General features: G+C 45.2%; 2 protein-coding genes across 5 annotated transcripts in view; one reads left to right on the top strand and one right to left on the bottom strand.

Annotated features, from left to right (window-relative positions):
* Tlcd3a (TLC domain containing 3A) overlaps positions 1 to 6,333 on the bottom strand; it is a 29,861-nt gene extending 23,528 nt beyond the window's left edge. Inside the window, exon 1 of the mRNA XM_037200746.1 lies at positions 6,035 to 6,333. The gene's annotated coding sequence lies outside the window, so the exon portion shown is untranslated. The remainder of the gene's footprint in view (positions 1 to 6,034) is intronic.
* A 63-nt stretch (positions 6,334 to 6,396) lies between these two features.
* Positions 6,397 to 17,178, top strand: part of Vps53 (VPS53 subunit of GARP complex) — a 151,400-nt gene continuing 140,618 nt past the window's right edge. For 3 of the 4 annotated variants that reach the window (XR_005090317.1, XM_037200743.1, XM_037200744.1), the window contains exons 1-2: positions 6,402 to 6,610; positions 12,077 to 12,157. Coding sequence is in view for 3 of the 4 variants with exons in the window: in XM_037200743.1 (XP_037056638.1) it covers positions 6,524 to 6,610; positions 12,077 to 12,157 (168 nt within the window). In the remaining variant the exon portion in view is untranslated. Of the gene's footprint in view, positions 6,611 to 12,076; positions 12,158 to 17,178 lie in introns of all 4 variants that reach the window. The other variant, XM_028866779.2, reaches the window with a different exon arrangement.

Here is a 17,178-nt window from a genome sequence, read left to right as displayed (position 1 = left end):
GGACCACCCACCCAGGGAGAAGAAGGTGCTGGTAACATCTATTGGGCATAAAAAGGTCATTTTGACATCCTCTAGCTTATTTGTTTGTTGTAGTGCTGGGCCACAACCATTTGGAGCCGAAAGGGGTATAACAAGCCTTAGTCGAGCCTAGTGGTACAGGACTGTAATTCCAAACACTCTGGGGCTGAGGTAGAAAGACCACAAGTTCAAGGCTAGCCTGGGTTATAGAGTGACCAGCCTGACAAATTAATGAGACCCTGTCTTAAAATAAAAAGTAAATACAGGGCTGGGGTGTAGCTCCACACAGAGTACCTGCCTAGCATGCACGAGGTTCTGGGTCTAATCCCCAGGGTAGACACTGGGGCTCACTCTCTCCTCTCTGTGTGTGTATGGAATGCTTATTTGCGGGGTGCATGGGTGCGCACATGGAGGTCAGCCTAGAACTTTGGGGGACCTGCTCTATCACTTTCTGCCTTCTTACCTGGAGAAGGGGTTTCTCACTGAAACGAAGCTTGGTATCTAGACTGGCTCGCCATCAAGCCTCAATCCGCCTGCTCCACCCCACCATGTTGTTACTGGCATCACAGCCATGCCCATCTTTTCCCATGGGGGCTGGGGATCTGACCTCAGGTCCTCAGGCTTGCACACCAAGTGCCCTCACTCACTGAGCCATCTCCCCAGCCCAAGACCCTGTCTTGATCTTATAAAAGAAACACCGTCTGCACAGTAAGCATTAGAAACAGGGCGGTGATGGCACATGCCTTTAATCCCAGCACTCGGTAGGCAGAGGCAAGCAGATCTGTGTGAGTTCAAGGCCAGCCTGGGCTACAGAATGAGTTCCAGGAAAGGCTCAAAGTTACACATAGAAACCGTCTTGAAAAACCAAAAAAAAAAAAAAAAAAAAAAAAAAAAAAAAAAAAAAGAGTTAGAAACACTAAATTGACAGAAAGGTGTTAAACTCAGCTTACCAGATCTCACTAGCAAAGACTGTCCAAATCACTTCCTATATCCTTAACACCACTTTCTATTGGCACAGCAAGAAACATTATGGAGATCCCTTTTTAGGGGTTTCTGTTATCTTTCTACCTCACTCTTACATTACCTCAGAGATGGACCACGCACAGTTCTCTCACAGCCTGCTAGACCCACTCCTTCTATTTACCTGTTTCTTTTGAAATAGGATGAAGCTCAAATTGCCATCATCCTTCCTGAACCTCCCAAGTACTGACAGAGGTTACAGGTGTGTGCCACCACACCTAACTTCCAGTCACTTGTCAAAGGGCATGTTCCTCAAGATTTAGTTTTGCCTCATTTATTGATTGTCTTATGGATCCTAGACCGACTTCAAATTCAATATATAGCTGAGGATGACCTTTAACTTCTAATCCTCCTGCTTCCAGCTTCCAAATGCTGGGATTGTAGTCATGGATCAGCACACCCTGGGTATGCTGTGCTAGGAATCAAACCCAGGGCTTCGTGCACCGGCTGAGCTACATCCCCAGCTCCTTTACTTCCAAGCATTAGAGACTGGATGCATGCCTTATGTGTGGGATTTCACAATATTAAGTAAGTTCTCTATAATATCTTGTATCACCTGTATCCCATGCCACAGAATATCAGGAAATGGCTTTTAAAAGCCCAGTTCATTTGTGAGACTATCACAAGCTCATTTTCATATACAAATCTCTCTTATCTATAAACTTCCATACCATATTTATATTAAAGTCATATCATCTGTTTTTCTCCAGCCAAAGGAATTTCTCTCTTTGCTTATTATAAACAGCTTGACCTGTCATTGCTTATCCTAATGCATTTTTAAAACAAGCTTCTTGTTACATTTATTTATTGTATGTATGTGTGTGTGTGTGTGTGTGTGTGTGTGTGCACGCACGAGCACAAGCACGCATGTGTGAGCACGCATGTAGGTGAGAAGATAGCAACTTGAGCTCCCTGAATTGCATGCCGAGACCCTACCCAGTGAATCAGCAGGCCATCAGGGAACTGTGTGCAGTGTGTCTCTGAAGAAATGTAAGAGTGAGGTGGAGGAAAGTTGTGGGATTTGGTTTTCTCCTTTTACTCTGTGGGTGTCAGGGACTCAGGTCATTAGGCGCAGTGGCGAGTGTCTTTCCCGCTGAGCCATCAAGCCAGTCACAATGCAGTTTTTAAACTAGTGTCTACCTGGACTCTTTTAAACAGCCTACAGTTTTTGTGTACTGTACAACTCCCCTAAGCTGAGCTCGCATTGAATATTATTATTAATACTGGAGTTGGGGGCTTCAGAAGGAAGAACGGTTTCAAGCGGTAGCAGACAGCGACCACTGACAACAGATACAAAGGACAAGCAGCAAGAACCAGACAGTGTGAATCTGGACTGGACATGCTTCTAGATTCCCTGTGACAATCCAGGCAGCTCCCTAACAGAGGAAGGAAAACAGGGAGCGGCTGCTGGTGACAGCAGTGAACCTGGCGTCACCACTCCTCTGCCTCTGGTCCTTCCTTCAAAGGCTATCCTTTTCCTTATGACAACTCTTGACACCAAAGCATCTGGCTCCAGCCAGTTCTCTAGCCTTTGCTTGTACCACTCTCCTTGACTTTCGAAACCCCACGTCCTAGCCAGGCCCTCTCTTCCTCCTGGCTCTGCACACGCTGTTACTTCGATTTGTCATCCCTTCCGCATTGCTGCAGCTTAAAGATCACTTCCGCAGAGAAAGCTTCCCCAGCGGCGTCCACACCCACGATCTCTTAGCACATCTCCCAGGGTGCACTGTCCTTGTCTGGCTTTGGACCTATCACAATTACATCTTCATTTGTATGAACACTATCTCCTGTGGTGGCAGGCATTTGGTGTATCTGGTTCTTTGCTGAACTCAGCACCCAGCCTAGCTGCCTGTCGCCCGGAAGAACAGGTGTTGAATATGAATATTGAATGAGTGAGAGAAACACTTAGCCATAGGATTGAGGTGGTTTTGTTTGTCTGAACCAGCTCTCCACTCCCTCAACTGTTAAATTGGGATTATGGTAATTACAAACTTCAGAATTGCTGTGGATTAAGAGTCAAGGTATGTAGTGTGCTTGGTATGTGCATGACATATAGTAAGCATTAGGAAACATTAGCTATTATCGTCATTAAAAAGAGACTCTGAGTATCCGAAACTCTTAAACATTGTCAGTAATAATGTGAACATAGTACTCTTGCTTATAATTATAAACACGGATCATACCATTAGTAATCTTTTTTTTTTTTTTTTTTTTCCGAGACAGGGTTTCTCTGTGTAGCTTTGGAGCTATTTTGGAACTCGCTTTGTAGACCAGGCTGGCCTTGAACTCACAGAGATCCTCCTGCCTCTGCCTCTGGAGTGCTGGGATTAAAGGCGTGCGACACCACCGTCTGGCCCACTTAGCAATCTTATGTCTGGGTATACGCCTTAGTGAACGGAAAACTTACACAAAAATGTAGACAGGAATATTTATAGCAGCTTTATTCACAACTCCTCAGACCGAAAACAACTCAAATGTTTTCCAGTCAGTGAGTAGATAAACAAATCAACGGAATACGGCACAGCAAGAAACAAACTGATGATACGAGTAATGAAATGGATGAATCACAAATCCATTATGCTAAGTGAGAGAAGAAAGACTCAAAAGGTGACATGCAGTATGATTCCATTTATGTGGAATTTACATGACATTCTGGAAAAGTCAGAACTCCAAGACTAAAACTCAGGCCAGTGGTTTCCAGATAATAGAGTGGATGTGAAGAAAAGTGGGGGGATTATGGCAACATCCTAACTGGATTGTGGTGTGCTTACATGACTATATGCATTTATCAAAGCTCATGGCATTGGAAACTGAAAAGGGCTGATTTTACTGTATGCAAATGAGAAATAATTTACAATAGAAAAGTAAAACAATAGATAAAACTATTTTCCTTTAGGAACGGTACACATGGTTTCCTTTCTCGTTCTACTCCCTTGTATCTCCTTTCATCTCTCTTTTTGTTTTATCTTATTTTTTCAAATTTCTTAATTTTATGTGTATGGGTGTTTTGCCTGCATGTACATCTGTATACCATGTGCATGCCTGGTGTCCAAGGAAGCCATAAAAGGGTGATGGATCCCTTGGAACTAGAGTTACAGACCACTGTGAGCTGCCATGTGGCTACTGGGACTCGAATTCAGCCCCTCTGGGAGAGCAGCCAATGTTCCTAACTGCTGAGCCATCTCTTTAACCCTTTTATTTTATTTTTACTTTTTTTTTTTAAAGAAGTCTTATTTATTTATTATGTATACAACATTCTGCCACCATGTAACTTTGCATGCCAGAAGAGGGCATCTCATTATAGATGGTTGTGAACCACCATGTGGGTGCTGGGAATTGAACTCAGGACCTCTGGAAGAGCAGTCAGTGCTCTTAACCTCTGAGCCATCTCTCCAGCCCTATTTTTACTTTTTTGAAGATAGGGTTTCACTGTGTAGCCCTGGCTGTCCTGGAACTCACTCTGTAGACCAGGCTGGCCTTGAACTTACAGAGATCCTCCTGTCTCTGCCTCCTAAGTGCTGGGATTAAAAGCATGTTCTGATACCCCCAACCAGCTCAGACCTAGCCCTTTATTTTTTAATTATGTATACGTGTGTATGTCTGCCTTGTGTTTGTGGGAGCTCTTGGAGGCCAGAAGAGGATGTTTTATGCTTTGGAGCTGGAGTTATATGTGGTTGTGAGCTGCTCAATGAAGGTACTGGGAACTGAACTTGGATCCTGGATCCTCTAGAAGAACAGAAAGCACTTTTAACTGCTGATTTTTGAGACAGTTTCACCACATACTTCTTCTGGCCTCAAACTCTCCATCTTTCTACCTCAGTTTTCAGAGTACTGGTATCTACAGGCATGTGCTACCACATCCAGCTGGCACCTACAATTTCTGATAATACTGTATGTTTATTGCAGACATATGGGAAAAGTGCAGAAAAAATATTTCCTTGTCATTGACTTTTGGTTGTGATGGGGTCTCATGTAGCCCAGGCTGGCCTCAAACTCACTTTGTGGCTGAAGCCAGCCTTAACCACCCCTTGTCCTCCAGCTGCAGTCTTCCAAGTGCTGAGATTATAGGCTAGTGCCATTACACCCAGCCAATATTGCTTTCAGAAATATATATATATATATTCTACTTTCTGAAATACATTGTGTGTACATTCCCATGTCATTAAATAATTATAACAACCATAATTTTATGAGTCAATAATATATATGTATGTGCCAAATGTGTGGAGGACAACTTGTGAGAGTCAGGGTCCTCTTTCCACCATGTGGGTTCTGGAATGAATTCAGGCATGGGGCTTGGGCTCAAGTGTTCTTCTGGCTGAGCCATCTTGCTGATCCCCCACTCTCCTCCTGCAATTTATATTTTTATGCATTTCTTTGTTGCTAAAAATTATATTGCTCATACAATTTCTTTTTTTGCAAACTAAAACAACAATAAAGTTCCATCCCCAACACTGCAATGTTTTTTAAATGAAATACAGCAATATTACTGAAGCAACTTCAAAAAAAATAATCTAAGTTCAGCAGGGTCAGAGCTCCTCCGTCCAGGGTTTCACAATGTTGAACTGGTAAGGCAGCCTTCCCCTGGCTGCAACTCCCTCATTGTTCCAGGTCGTACTGGAAAAGTGGTTCCACAGGGTGATCTGGCTCCTCTCTTTGTGATGTACGAGGCTAGACATCCTAACATTTCCTGTACTACCAGCTTAAATTTGCATAATACTTCCAATATTTAATGCTCACCCCATCTAATGTAGCGTAAGCAGGGCAGATCAGAGTACTTTGTTCAAGATCATAGGCTCATCAAGAGTGTAAACACGGATGGATGGACAGTCCGGATATTATTAGGTCTCAAAAAAACTTCCCAACGTCGGGTCGCTTCGTTCCCCCAACCCCCAGCCTAGCAAGGAGGCTTCAGACAACTCTGCCCAGTGGATCCTTATCTAAGGAACAGGCGCTCTCCCAACCTTCAAATGTCCTTGGCAACACTGCCACTTACCAGCTGGGGCCATTTCACTCCCGATGGCAGAGGGGGGACACATAGCCCTTACCAAGGGGGCCCAACGAGCGGTGGCACGCTAGCTTCGCAGCCCCCGGGGCTTGCTGCCCATCCGTCGCGACACTGCCGGGGCTGCCGCTTTCTGGGGCGCTCCCGCGACACATAGGCGCCGGTGGGGGGACGCACCATAGGCAAGGTGGAGAGGGCCTCCATCGGTTTAAGGATTGGCTGCGGGCGGGCCACCAGGGAACCTGTGGTTAAGGCTTGTCTGATGATAATCCTGGGACTTGACAGCCATGCCTCCAGAGGTCAGTCCTCCGCTATCCCAGAGTCCCCCGGTTCCCGGAAGTGCCCGGCTCTCCGGAAGTGCCGTGCTAGCTGTAAGAATAGCGGCTTTCTCGAGCACTGAACCTGGTGGGTTGCAGTTCTGGGGTCCTGGTGACGGCGCAGGAGCAGGGTTGGAGCGGGGCGTCCGGGCTGAGCGGCAGGATGATGGAGGAGGAGGAACTGGAGTTCGTAGAGGAGCTGGAGGCCGTGCTGCAGCTCACGCCTGAGGTGCAACTGGCTATCGAGCAGGTGAGCGCTCCACCCCCTCAGGAGGGAGCTCCGGGTCCGGGCGGAACCCACCCGCCTAGGCTGGAAGGGTGGCGGCCTGGTGCGCAGAGGGGTCTGGATTTTGGTGGAGGTGGGAATGGGTTTCTCAGCTCATGGACCGAGCTCTGGGCTCGGTTGTCCTCTCTAGGCTCAGGTTGTCACGCCCTGCTGGGTTGGGCCGAGATGCTGTGCTTTTTGACAGGATGAACCTAGGAGAAACCCCATGACTGGATAATTCAGATGATGGGAGGTTGTGAGACCTCATTCATTTTCCAAACTAGTGCTACTGCTCCCGTTTCTCAAGTTAAGCCCTTGGAATTGGCAGCGGGAGACTTTCATTCCGGAAGCAAGTGGTGTCATTGGGGGCGGGGGCTGTCATACTGGGAAAATGGCTCTTAGGCTGGTGAGGGAGGCGGAGAGGGAGGAACGAGAATTTGGCACAAGCTGGAGTTACCTGGGAAGAGGAAGCCTCAGTTGAGGATTTGTTTCCATCGGATTGGCCCATGGGCAAGTCAGTAGGGCATTTTCTTGGTTGATGATGTAGAATGGCTCCGCCCACTGTGCGAGCGAGGTACCACCCCTGGGCAGCTGGGCCTGGGTTGTATAGAAAAGCAAGCTGAGCAAGCCATGGAAAGCAAGCCAGTAAGCAGTGTTCCTTATGGTTTCTGCTCCAGTTCCTGCCTGATGATGCACTTGTAAGCCAAATCAACTCATTTCTTCCCAAGTTACTTTTGGTCATGGCGTGTTATCACAGCGATGGAAAGCAAACTAAGACAGACCTTTACCATAATTAAAAGGTTGAGGGCCAGCGAGATGGTTCAGTGGGTAGAGGCACTTTGCCACCAAGCCTGGTGGCCCGAGAACCCTCAAAGTAGAGGGAGAGAACTACTCCTGACCTGTCGTCGTCGTCCCCTTCCCAACACACACATAGGTCCCACACACATAAATACAGTAAAAATGTTAAAAGGTTGAGAATTCCTGCTATTTGGGTTCTGTTGGTGAATATTCCTAAGAGTCTTCGCTTCCCGACAAGTTCTCTTGACTAAATCCCCTAGTCCAATATATTAGAATTTATGGTAAAGGTATTAGAAGTATTTGTTTAAGCCCCATATAGGTTTTGTTCTTAATAAAGGGAAAAAGATCTTCCTTTAACATGGGGCTGTGATGTAAGAAGAAGCACATTAGGAGCTAGGGATATGGCTCAGTGCTAAAGCACTTGTCTCATGTGCCTGAGGATCTAGGTTCAATCCCCAGTACAAGTGCAAAAGAAAGAAAAGGAAGAGCATGCCTCACTTAATGACTATGGGGAAGTTTGCCCAACAACATTAATTCTACTACTACTAATTAGTATATGTGGACAATTAATACTTTTTGTTTGCATTTTTGAGACAGAGCTTCTCCGTGTAGCCCTGACTGTCCTGGAACTTGGTAGACCCAGCTTGACCATTAATAATTAGCCGTGGGTCTGCCACTGTACTAAATACAGTGCTTATATTTTCCCACTTATAGATTTTCTGTGTGTGTTTTGGGGGAATGTTAGCTTTGCTCCTATAAACCACATTTGTTACATCCCAAGGCTGATATCCCATTGGGTAAAACTTGAAGTACTGGGGCCATGCTCCTTCAGCACTGTTTCCTTCAGCCAGAACATGTGGACTCTGACGGAAGAAACAACACAGTCAGTTACTGTTTGAATTGGAAATATCAGAATGTCACGTTGTTGTTATTATCACATGTTATAATACATTTTCTTTAGTTTTTATTTTTTTTTTTTTTCAAGACAGGGTTTCTGTGTAGCCCTAGGCGTCCTGGAACTCACTCTAAAGACCATCCTGGCCTCGAACTCAGAACTCAGAGATCTGCCTGCTTCTGCCTCCTGAGTGTTGGGCTTAAAGGCGTGTGCCACCACTGCCCCGCCACAGTTTCTATTCTCGAGTTTTCAAGGTTTAGTCACCAGACACTTGATGTCAAGATGAATTTAGATTTTTTTCTTTAATAGTTCCAGATCCTAAAAATCCTGCAAGTACTTGTACAATAGCATTATTGTAAAGAGTATCAAGTTAAGGGTTGATATAACAGAATCACATTTTACCCGGAGGTGAGTTCCAGAGGCAGTGCATAAAGTGAGTACCACTACAGCCATGTTCCTCTTGAAATTCCTTAAAGCTATGAAGTTCAGCATCTAAAGGTCTTCTGATAACTCTAGTGTTTTCTCTGCCAACGCTGGGGCCAGGCATTCTCTTTATAGGTGTCACCGGATGAGTAGCTTAAGTCAAGGGCTGTGTTGTGTGAAATCTCTTAATGCCTGGGATGAAATCTCTTAATGTCCAGGAGCAGGAGGAGAGGAATGAAGGAACTGGGAGCAGTCAGAGGAAGTGGATAATTCACTAACTTCCTCATACCCAATCACAATGGCAGGCCCTGTTCCCAGCACTCCCTCTGCCGAGGGCATTTAATTAATTGTATAATCACATGTATGTGTGGTGTATTCCCACCATAGGTGGACAGTACAAAAGTGAAAATGCTCAGCTTTTAAGTAAAATGTTAAGCTTCATCTCTCACTGACTTTGCCTCCACCTGCCGTTTATATCGTGGAAGCCATAAACTCTCCTAATAACTGTCTTCTGCCTCTCTTAGAAGACTTTTTGATTCATTCATTTTTATTCTTAAGTCAAAAAATTACTTATTTGCTATTTTGTGTTTATGTGTGTGTCTGAGTGAGTTTATGTATGATTTACTATTTTGTGTTTATGTGTGAGTCTGAGTGAGTTTATGTATGATTTACTATTTTGTGTTTATGTGTGAGTCTGAGTGAGTTTATGTATGCCACATACATTTGGGAGCCCTTGAAGGCCAGAAGATTCCCTGGAATAGGAATTAGAGGCAGTTTCGAGGAGCTTCTGTATGAGTTTTAGAACTGAACCCAAGTCCTCTGCAAGAGCAGCAAGTGCTCTTAACTCTGGGCCATCTCTCTGATTCCTTTTTTTGTTTTGTTTTTTTGAGACAGTGTTTCTCCATGCACCCCTTGATGTTATAATTTTTTATTATGCAGGGGAACCCCCAAGGGTATTCCACACATGCAGGGAAACACGCTGAGAAGATGTAGCCGTGGGCTGGGCAGATGCACACCACGCAGGGCATGGTGGTGGCCAGTGATACACAACCCAGACGATGCATCCACGTGGAGAGTTTATTATAATAAGAGATAAAGAGGCAGAGAGATGGAAAGAGGGAGAGAGAGAGAGAGAGAGAGAGAGAGAGAGAGAGAGAGAGAGAGTGTTTTTCCTTAAAAAGAGACTTTCACATCAGGATACAGGGTGGTCCTGAGGGACAGGATCAGAATATTAACACTGGCTGCACTGGAACTCACTGTGTAGACCAGGCCGGCCTCAAACTCACAGGCATATGCAGCCGCCACCACCACCACCTGGCCATGATTCTTTAACCTTAAATTTCATAGGAAGCTGCTCCTCTGAAGATTGCTTTACAGAGTTATATATGTCTTGAGCTGGTAAAATTCAGTACCCAGGAGATCACTGATTTTTCTGTTTGTTTGTTTGTTCTTGTGTTTGTTTGTTTTGTTGTTTTAATTATTACATCTGTGTGTGTGTGTGTGTGTGTGTGTGTGTGTGTGTGTGTGTGTGTACATGTATACATGTGCACCACAGAGTCAGAGGATAACTTAGAAGAGTCAAGTCAGTTCTCTTCTGCAGCATGTGGGACCTAGGGACTGAAGTCAGGCCTTCAAGCTTGGTGGAAATGATTTTACCTGCTGAGTCTAATCCTGTCAGTCTCTGCCTCCACACGCCTGTGTTGGAAAGTCTTGTGTAGGCCTTCACTCACTGTGCAGCTGAAATTGACCTTGAGTTCCCAATCCTCCATAGTCACTCTGGGACATGTATGCACACACACCATCTCCCAGGTAGACACCATGTCCCAGCCTTTTATAACCCATCCTCTTACCTGTTTTTCAAGTTGTGACTTTTTTTTTTTTTTTTTTTTTTGGTTTTTCAAGACAGGGTTTCTCTGTGTAGTTTTGGTGCCTGTCCTGGATCTTGCTCTGTAGACCAGGCTGGCCTCGAACTCACTGCAATCTGCCTGGCTCTGCCTCCCAAGTGCTGGGATTAAAGGCATGCGCCACCGCCTGGCTAGAAGTCTAAAATCTTGAATCAAAAATATTAGCAGGAGCCAGGCATTCTGGCATACCTCTGTAATCCAATTACTTGGGAGGCTAAGGCAGGAGGACCAGTTCAAGGCCAGCTTGGGCCATATAATGAGTTGCAGGGTAGCCTGAGCTACATAGTAAGATCATCTCTCAAAAACCAAAACAACAAACACCACCAGAAAATGGCGTCTGCAGGCCCACACTCGCTCTGAAGACTCAGGAAGACTCTTGTGTTGGCCCTCCTTGCTTCTGCTGGCTGCCGGCGCTGCTTGGTGCTCCTTGGCCTCTGTCTTCTCCTGGCTCTCCGCTCTTGTCTCCTCCATTCCTGTGTCCACATTTTCTTGAGGATCCATTATATGTGAAGCCTTATAGAGTGAAAAAGTGGTAGCACACGCCTTTAATCCCAGCACTCGGGAGGCAGAGCCAGGCAGATCTCTGTCAGTTCAAGGCCAGCCTGGTCTACAGAGCGAGATCCAGGACAGGCACCAAAACTACACAGAGAAATCCTGTCTCGGGAAAAAAAAAAAAAGAGAGAATGAAAAAGTTGGAATTTTTCTGTTTTTGTTTTGTCTTCAAGAACCTACTGTTGCCGGGCGGTGGTGGCGCACACCTTTAATCCCAGCACTCGGGAGGCAGGAGGCAGAGGCAGGCGGATCTCTGTGAGTTCGAGGCCAGCCTGGGCTACCAAGTGAGTTCCAGGAAAGGCGCAAAGCTACACAGAGAAACCCTGTCTCGAAAAACAAACAAACAAACAAACAAACAAACAAACAAACAAAAGAACCTACTGTCTAATAGATTGAATTTTGAATCCCCTATTATATATTTCTTTTTTTTCGAGACAGGGTTTCTCTGTGTAGCTTTGCGCCTTTTTCCTGGAACTCACTTGGTAGTCCAGGCTGGCCTCGAACTCACAGAGAGCCGCCTGGCTCTGCCTCCCGAGTGCTGGGATTAAAGGCGTGCGCCGCCCGCCGCCGCCACCGCCGCGCCCCCTATTATAATTTTATTCCCTTGTTTTAGTATTATTCTGTGTGTATATGTGATGTGTGATGTGTGGGTGCACATGTCACAGCATGTCTGTGGAGGTCAGAGGACAACTTTGTGAAGTAGATTCTGGGGATCCAACTCAGGTTGCTAGGCTTGCAGGACAAGTACCTTGGCCCCTGAGTCATCCCGCTGGTCCTGTTCCTTCTAAATGGAACCAAAACCACGAAAGCCAAACAGACCTGTGTATATCCGTGGTATCCAACGCAATGCTTAAATCAATTACCCCTGTTTTTATGTAGGTATTTCCAAGTCAGGATCCTCTCGATCAAGCTGACTTCAATGCTGTTGAGTATATCAACACTCTGTTCCCAACAGAGCAAGTAAGTATACAGCTTTAGGTTTCCTTCTTCCCAGTGGCTTCCAGCTTACCCTGTGTGTTGTGATTGCTGTGATAAAAAAATGACATTAAGTTCAAATCAAATTCCACTGTAACGAGCTGGGTCAGGTGGCTAATGGAGCCAGCGAGGAGTTCTTTGTTTACAGAGCACAGTATTAGAACTTTTGTCCCTTTAGTTTGTGAGAGTCTCCCTCTCAGCTCGCCGAACTTTGTGTGTGAGTTGAGGTCTTACAACATGGGAGGGGGAAGTGGGAGGGAGGCAGGCGGGAGGAAACCCCAGCTTACACGCAGCATAAGAATAGAAGGCTGTAGACATTTTGTGTATGTTCTCCTGTTGTGTGGTTTGCCTAGATGGGGTTTTCTTACAGTAATTCAGAGTTAGAAGCTGGAAAATTGAGGGAAGGCCAGGTAGACTTTGGCCCACCCTCCCACCTTCCCACCCTCCCTGCATCCCCCTTCTCTCTCTCTCTCTCTCTCACGGGGTCCGATATGGCCCAGCACGATCTTCACTGTATAGCCAGCATAATCCTCTTGCCTCTGCCTCATTGGCACTGGGATGACAGATGTGTGCCACCAGGCCCGGCTTCGGGGTTTTCATTTGTTCACTGGGTACCTGTCGTGTGCTGTCAGTCACTGTCCTGGGCATACACGGGAATGCAGCCTTGCCACTGAGTGTGTGTGGTCCAAGCAGAAGGGACACTGCTGAATGCTGGGAGGAGACGAAAGGAAGAGTGCAGTCTAATGACGAGAGGTTTCTTAGGAAATAAAACCCAGGGGCTTTCGGCCAGTGCTCAGTCAGCCAGTACAACTCCCCAGTCACCTGTGGGACTGTGTGAGAGACTAGAGAGAAACGATCAGTGTAGCAGGCTAGCTCCTGGTCTCCTGGAGTGCAGTGTGAGAAGGAAGATAGGAAAGGAATCAACAAGAAGGGATCCAGTATGGCTGCGGGAGCATGTGTAGCCATCCAACATGGTGGCATGGACAGGGCTCTTATGAAAGAGCCTAAAGGGAGGTTCTCTCGGAGGCAGTTTCTGTTACACCAAGACATAATGACACAGGAACCAGGCCTATGACATCTTGTGAAATGTTGTTCTAGACAGAGATAGACAGGAAGACAGGAAAAAGGTCACTCTAAAAGTGGGAGTCCAGAGGACAAGTGATGAGTATATGGCAGAACATCAGAGAAATGCCGAGAGCCTTGAAGAGGCTGGGTGGAGAGATCACAGCCTGAGATGGAGCCCCCCCATTGGTGCTTGAAGGGATGAAAGTAGAGGCCTATGCAGATAAAATCCATCTATTCATTTCCTCAATAGAAAAGGGCCTACTCTGCCTAATCTGGTGAGGCTGGAGGAGAGACATTGATTTGAAGATGGAAGAGTCAGCCACCAGAGATAGTCTTTATGATCTCAGAACTTACAGTCTTGATAAGTCTTCATAGCACTTACATTTAAAAGGAAATATGGATTTGTTTGTGTCAGTAGTAATTATTGTATTATATATGAGTCCTAACTTCTACCACAATTATACTGTTAAGATTTAGCATTGATCTGGTATTGATTGCACTAGGCATTCTAAACATTTAGCAGCGATGGATTCTCCACTGTGTTGATGGCCTTGGTGGTGAGGATAATGAGCCAAGCAATAAGTAAATATGCAGAGTGCTCAGCTGAAATGCAGTATTGGATGTGGTGCAAGCAGGGTCGAATCCAGAGGCTTCCCTGAGGAATGAGACATACATTAAGGATGTTAAACTTTGGTTGTAGCCTGCTCCACTTGGCAGGTGTTGGCACCTCTTCTCCGTGTTGCAAGGGGAAGAACAGGTGTCCGTGGTAAACAGAGTCAGAGAAGGGTGTGAGCAGTGTAGGCCATGAGCAGCTCACTTGCGGCCATGAGCAGCGGCCATCGAGTGGAAATACGCAGGTGGATATTCAGAAGTGTGGTGCATCCTCCAATCACTGTTGTTATCCTAACAACACCTTCCCACTGAGCTTACCAATGTCGTCCTGTCTTTTCCTGACTTTAACAACAAAGTCTCTCTCTCTCTCTCTGGTCTGACAGTCTAGTTTTAAAAAATACATAATTTTTAAAATAAAATTTGAAAAATGTTACACTGTGTGATTGTCTTTTGAAGGTCTTGTAAGAAGCCTTCCGTGCTCAGCATTTCTGTGAAGGGGAGTTGGGGTTTGCTAGTGATGGAGGCTTGGTCACAGCCAGCTTAAGATAGCCTCTTTCTGCTTATCAAGAATGCTGACTTGCTGGGAGGTGGTGGCACACACCTTTAATCCCAGCATGCACGAGGCAAAGACAGGAAGATCTCTGAATTTGAGGCCAGTCTTCTCTACATAGCAAGTTCCAGGACAGCCAGACCCTGTCTCAAAACAACAACAACAAAAAGAATGCCAATTCAACTAAACAAACAAAAAAATCAGTGTTAGAAAGCTACATAGGGGGCTGGAGAGATGGCTCAGAGGTTAAGAGTACCGACTGCTCTTCCAGAGGACCTGAGTTCAATTCCCAGCACCCACATGGTGGCTCACAATCATCTGTAATGAGATCTGGTGCCCTCATCTATGTATAATAAATAAATAAATCTTAAAAAAAAAAAAAAGAAAGCTACATAGGAAGCTGCCAGGTTTTCACCTCTTTCTGAAACAATTGTATACACACACACACACACACACACACACACACAGACACGCACACATGCACGTGTGCACACACATGCTTTTTAAAGTGGAACATTTGTTTTCTCCAGATTCAGTTCTGTGTCTTATCTGATCATGCTTCCAGAATTATCTGAGTGCTGGATTAGTATGCAGTGACGTTTCTTAACAGTAAGTCAGAAAGTGCAGAACACAGGGTCAGGGCACACTCTATTTTCCTGGTCCTAGAGTTATGCTTAGCCGGCCATCTACCAGCCCAGATTCCCATGGATCTTCATGAAAAGGCAGTAGAAAGTATTGGCCTAACTTATCAATTCTTTTTGTTTGTTTGTTTGGGTTTTTGTTTTGTTTTGTTTTTCGAGACAGGGTTTTTCTATGTAGCTTTTGGAACCTGTCCTGGATCTCACTCTGTAGACCAGGCTGGCCTCAAACTCATAAGAGATTCACCTGCCTCTGCCTCCCAGTGCTGGGGTTAAAGGTGTGTGCCACCACTGCCCAGCCTTATCAATTCTTTTAACTTTTGGACAAAACCCATCTGTATATACCATGAGCCTACAAAAAGTAATTTCAAATTTAGATTGTTTCAAAGATGTTTATATGTGAAGGATTAGTGGCATTGTGAGTGAGGCGATGGGGCTGTGTATCTCTCGAGTGGCTTGCATGTCTGCAGATTCTGCAACTGGAGCGGGGCCACAAATCCTCAGGTGTGGCTCCTTCATCAAGTCTGGGGAAGCTCAGCTTTCTGTACTCAATAGAGGTCTCTACATGGTGCTGGAGGAGCCAGCTGTGCTAACCGTGATCTGGAAAACACTTTCAGCTTCCTTGTAGTGAATTAAAGGATCATTTGTAACATTCCTGGAGGTTTGAGAGGAGATGCTGTAGAATTTATGAAAACCAGTATAATCCTAGCACTTGAGGATTGCTTGAGTCTAGGAGTTAATGACCAGCCTGGGCAACCTAGCAAGACTCCTAGCTTAAGAGAAAAAAAACAAACAAACAAACAAAAATAAACTGGAGATATAGCTCAGTGGTAGGGTATTTGTCTAATATTTGTGAGGCTAGACATTAAAGATCTTTTTTATAAATTTTATTTATTTGTATATTTTATGTGTGAGAGCTCTATCTGCATTATGCCTTTATGCCAGAAGAGAGCATCAGACCCCATTATAGATGGTTGTGAGCTGCTATATGGGTGCTGGGAATTGAACTCAGAACCTCTGGAAGAGCAGTGAAGGCTCTTAATCACTGAGTCATCTCTCCAGCCCCAAGGTTCAAGTTCTAATTCTGGAAAAATGAAAAGGGGGGAAATATGCATAATCAAGAAATTTGGGGGCAGAAAAAAGAACTTAGCTGGGCATGGTATCATTTGTAATCCCAGCACTTAGAGGAAAGAGGATCAGGAGTTCAAGGCCTAGTGTGGATACTTAGAGAGTGTAAGACCATCATGGCCTACTTGCAACACTCAAAATAACCTAAATAAGGCACTGGAGAGATGCTCAGCTGTTAAGAGCACTGCTCTTGTAGAGAACCCAGGTTCAATTCCCAGCACCCACGCAGCCATCTGAAATGCCAATTCCACACATTCCAGTGGCCTCTTACAGCCTTTTCAGGTACTGCCTACCTGGTACACATACATGTGTGCAGACACACATAAAATAAATAAACCAAATAAATAACTAAACAAACTTTTTTGACTTTTTAACTGTGGTACACACCTGTAACCCTGCTGCAGGAGGGTCATGAATTTAAGGCGAGCCTTGTCTCATGGCAAAATCATGTCTAAAAAGTAATTACAAAAGAAGAATTTCTACTGACCTTAAGATGCTCTGAGTATTATCAAGAAGAGAGAAAAAAATGAAAAAAAGAGCAAACAAAGCCCAGGTGACAAATTACTTTAGTCTACTTCTTAAAAAGCATCTTTTTGTAGAGAGAAGAGTAGGATGTAATATTCACAGCACTTATACCTTCCTGAGGAATTATTAAAATGAAGGAAATGCTTTTTAATAGTTGAAACATTTAGCAATTCAACCCTATTACAGTCAAATGAGATTAGTAGTTGTCAAAGAGAAGATGTACTACTTCAAGTGACGTGTCCAGACACTGGATTCCACAGGCCTTTCCTCCAGCTCCAGGGAGGACTCCCATATCAAGGGCTGCACTGAACTGTGGGGTGTGTCAGCTCTGCCAGACACAGGTGGAAAGGAAGGCCAACCATTGTCCAGAGGCAGCATGGCTTGAGAGTGCAGCTCAGTGATAGAACGTTGGCCCAGAATCAAACAGATCTCTACAACCTTAGACAAAGAGGTGTCCTGTTAGAATCTAGTTCCGAAATTTTAACTTG

Source organism: Peromyscus leucopus, chromosome 8b (genome assembly GCF_004664715.2).
Source record: "Peromyscus leucopus breed LL Stock chromosome 8b, UCI_PerLeu_2.1, whole genome shotgun sequence".
Lineage (NCBI taxonomy): Eukaryota > Metazoa > Chordata > Mammalia > Rodentia > Cricetidae > Peromyscus > Peromyscus leucopus.
The sequence above is the reverse complement of the archived record's forward strand: the minus strand, read 5'-3'. Positions and strand labels throughout refer to the sequence as shown.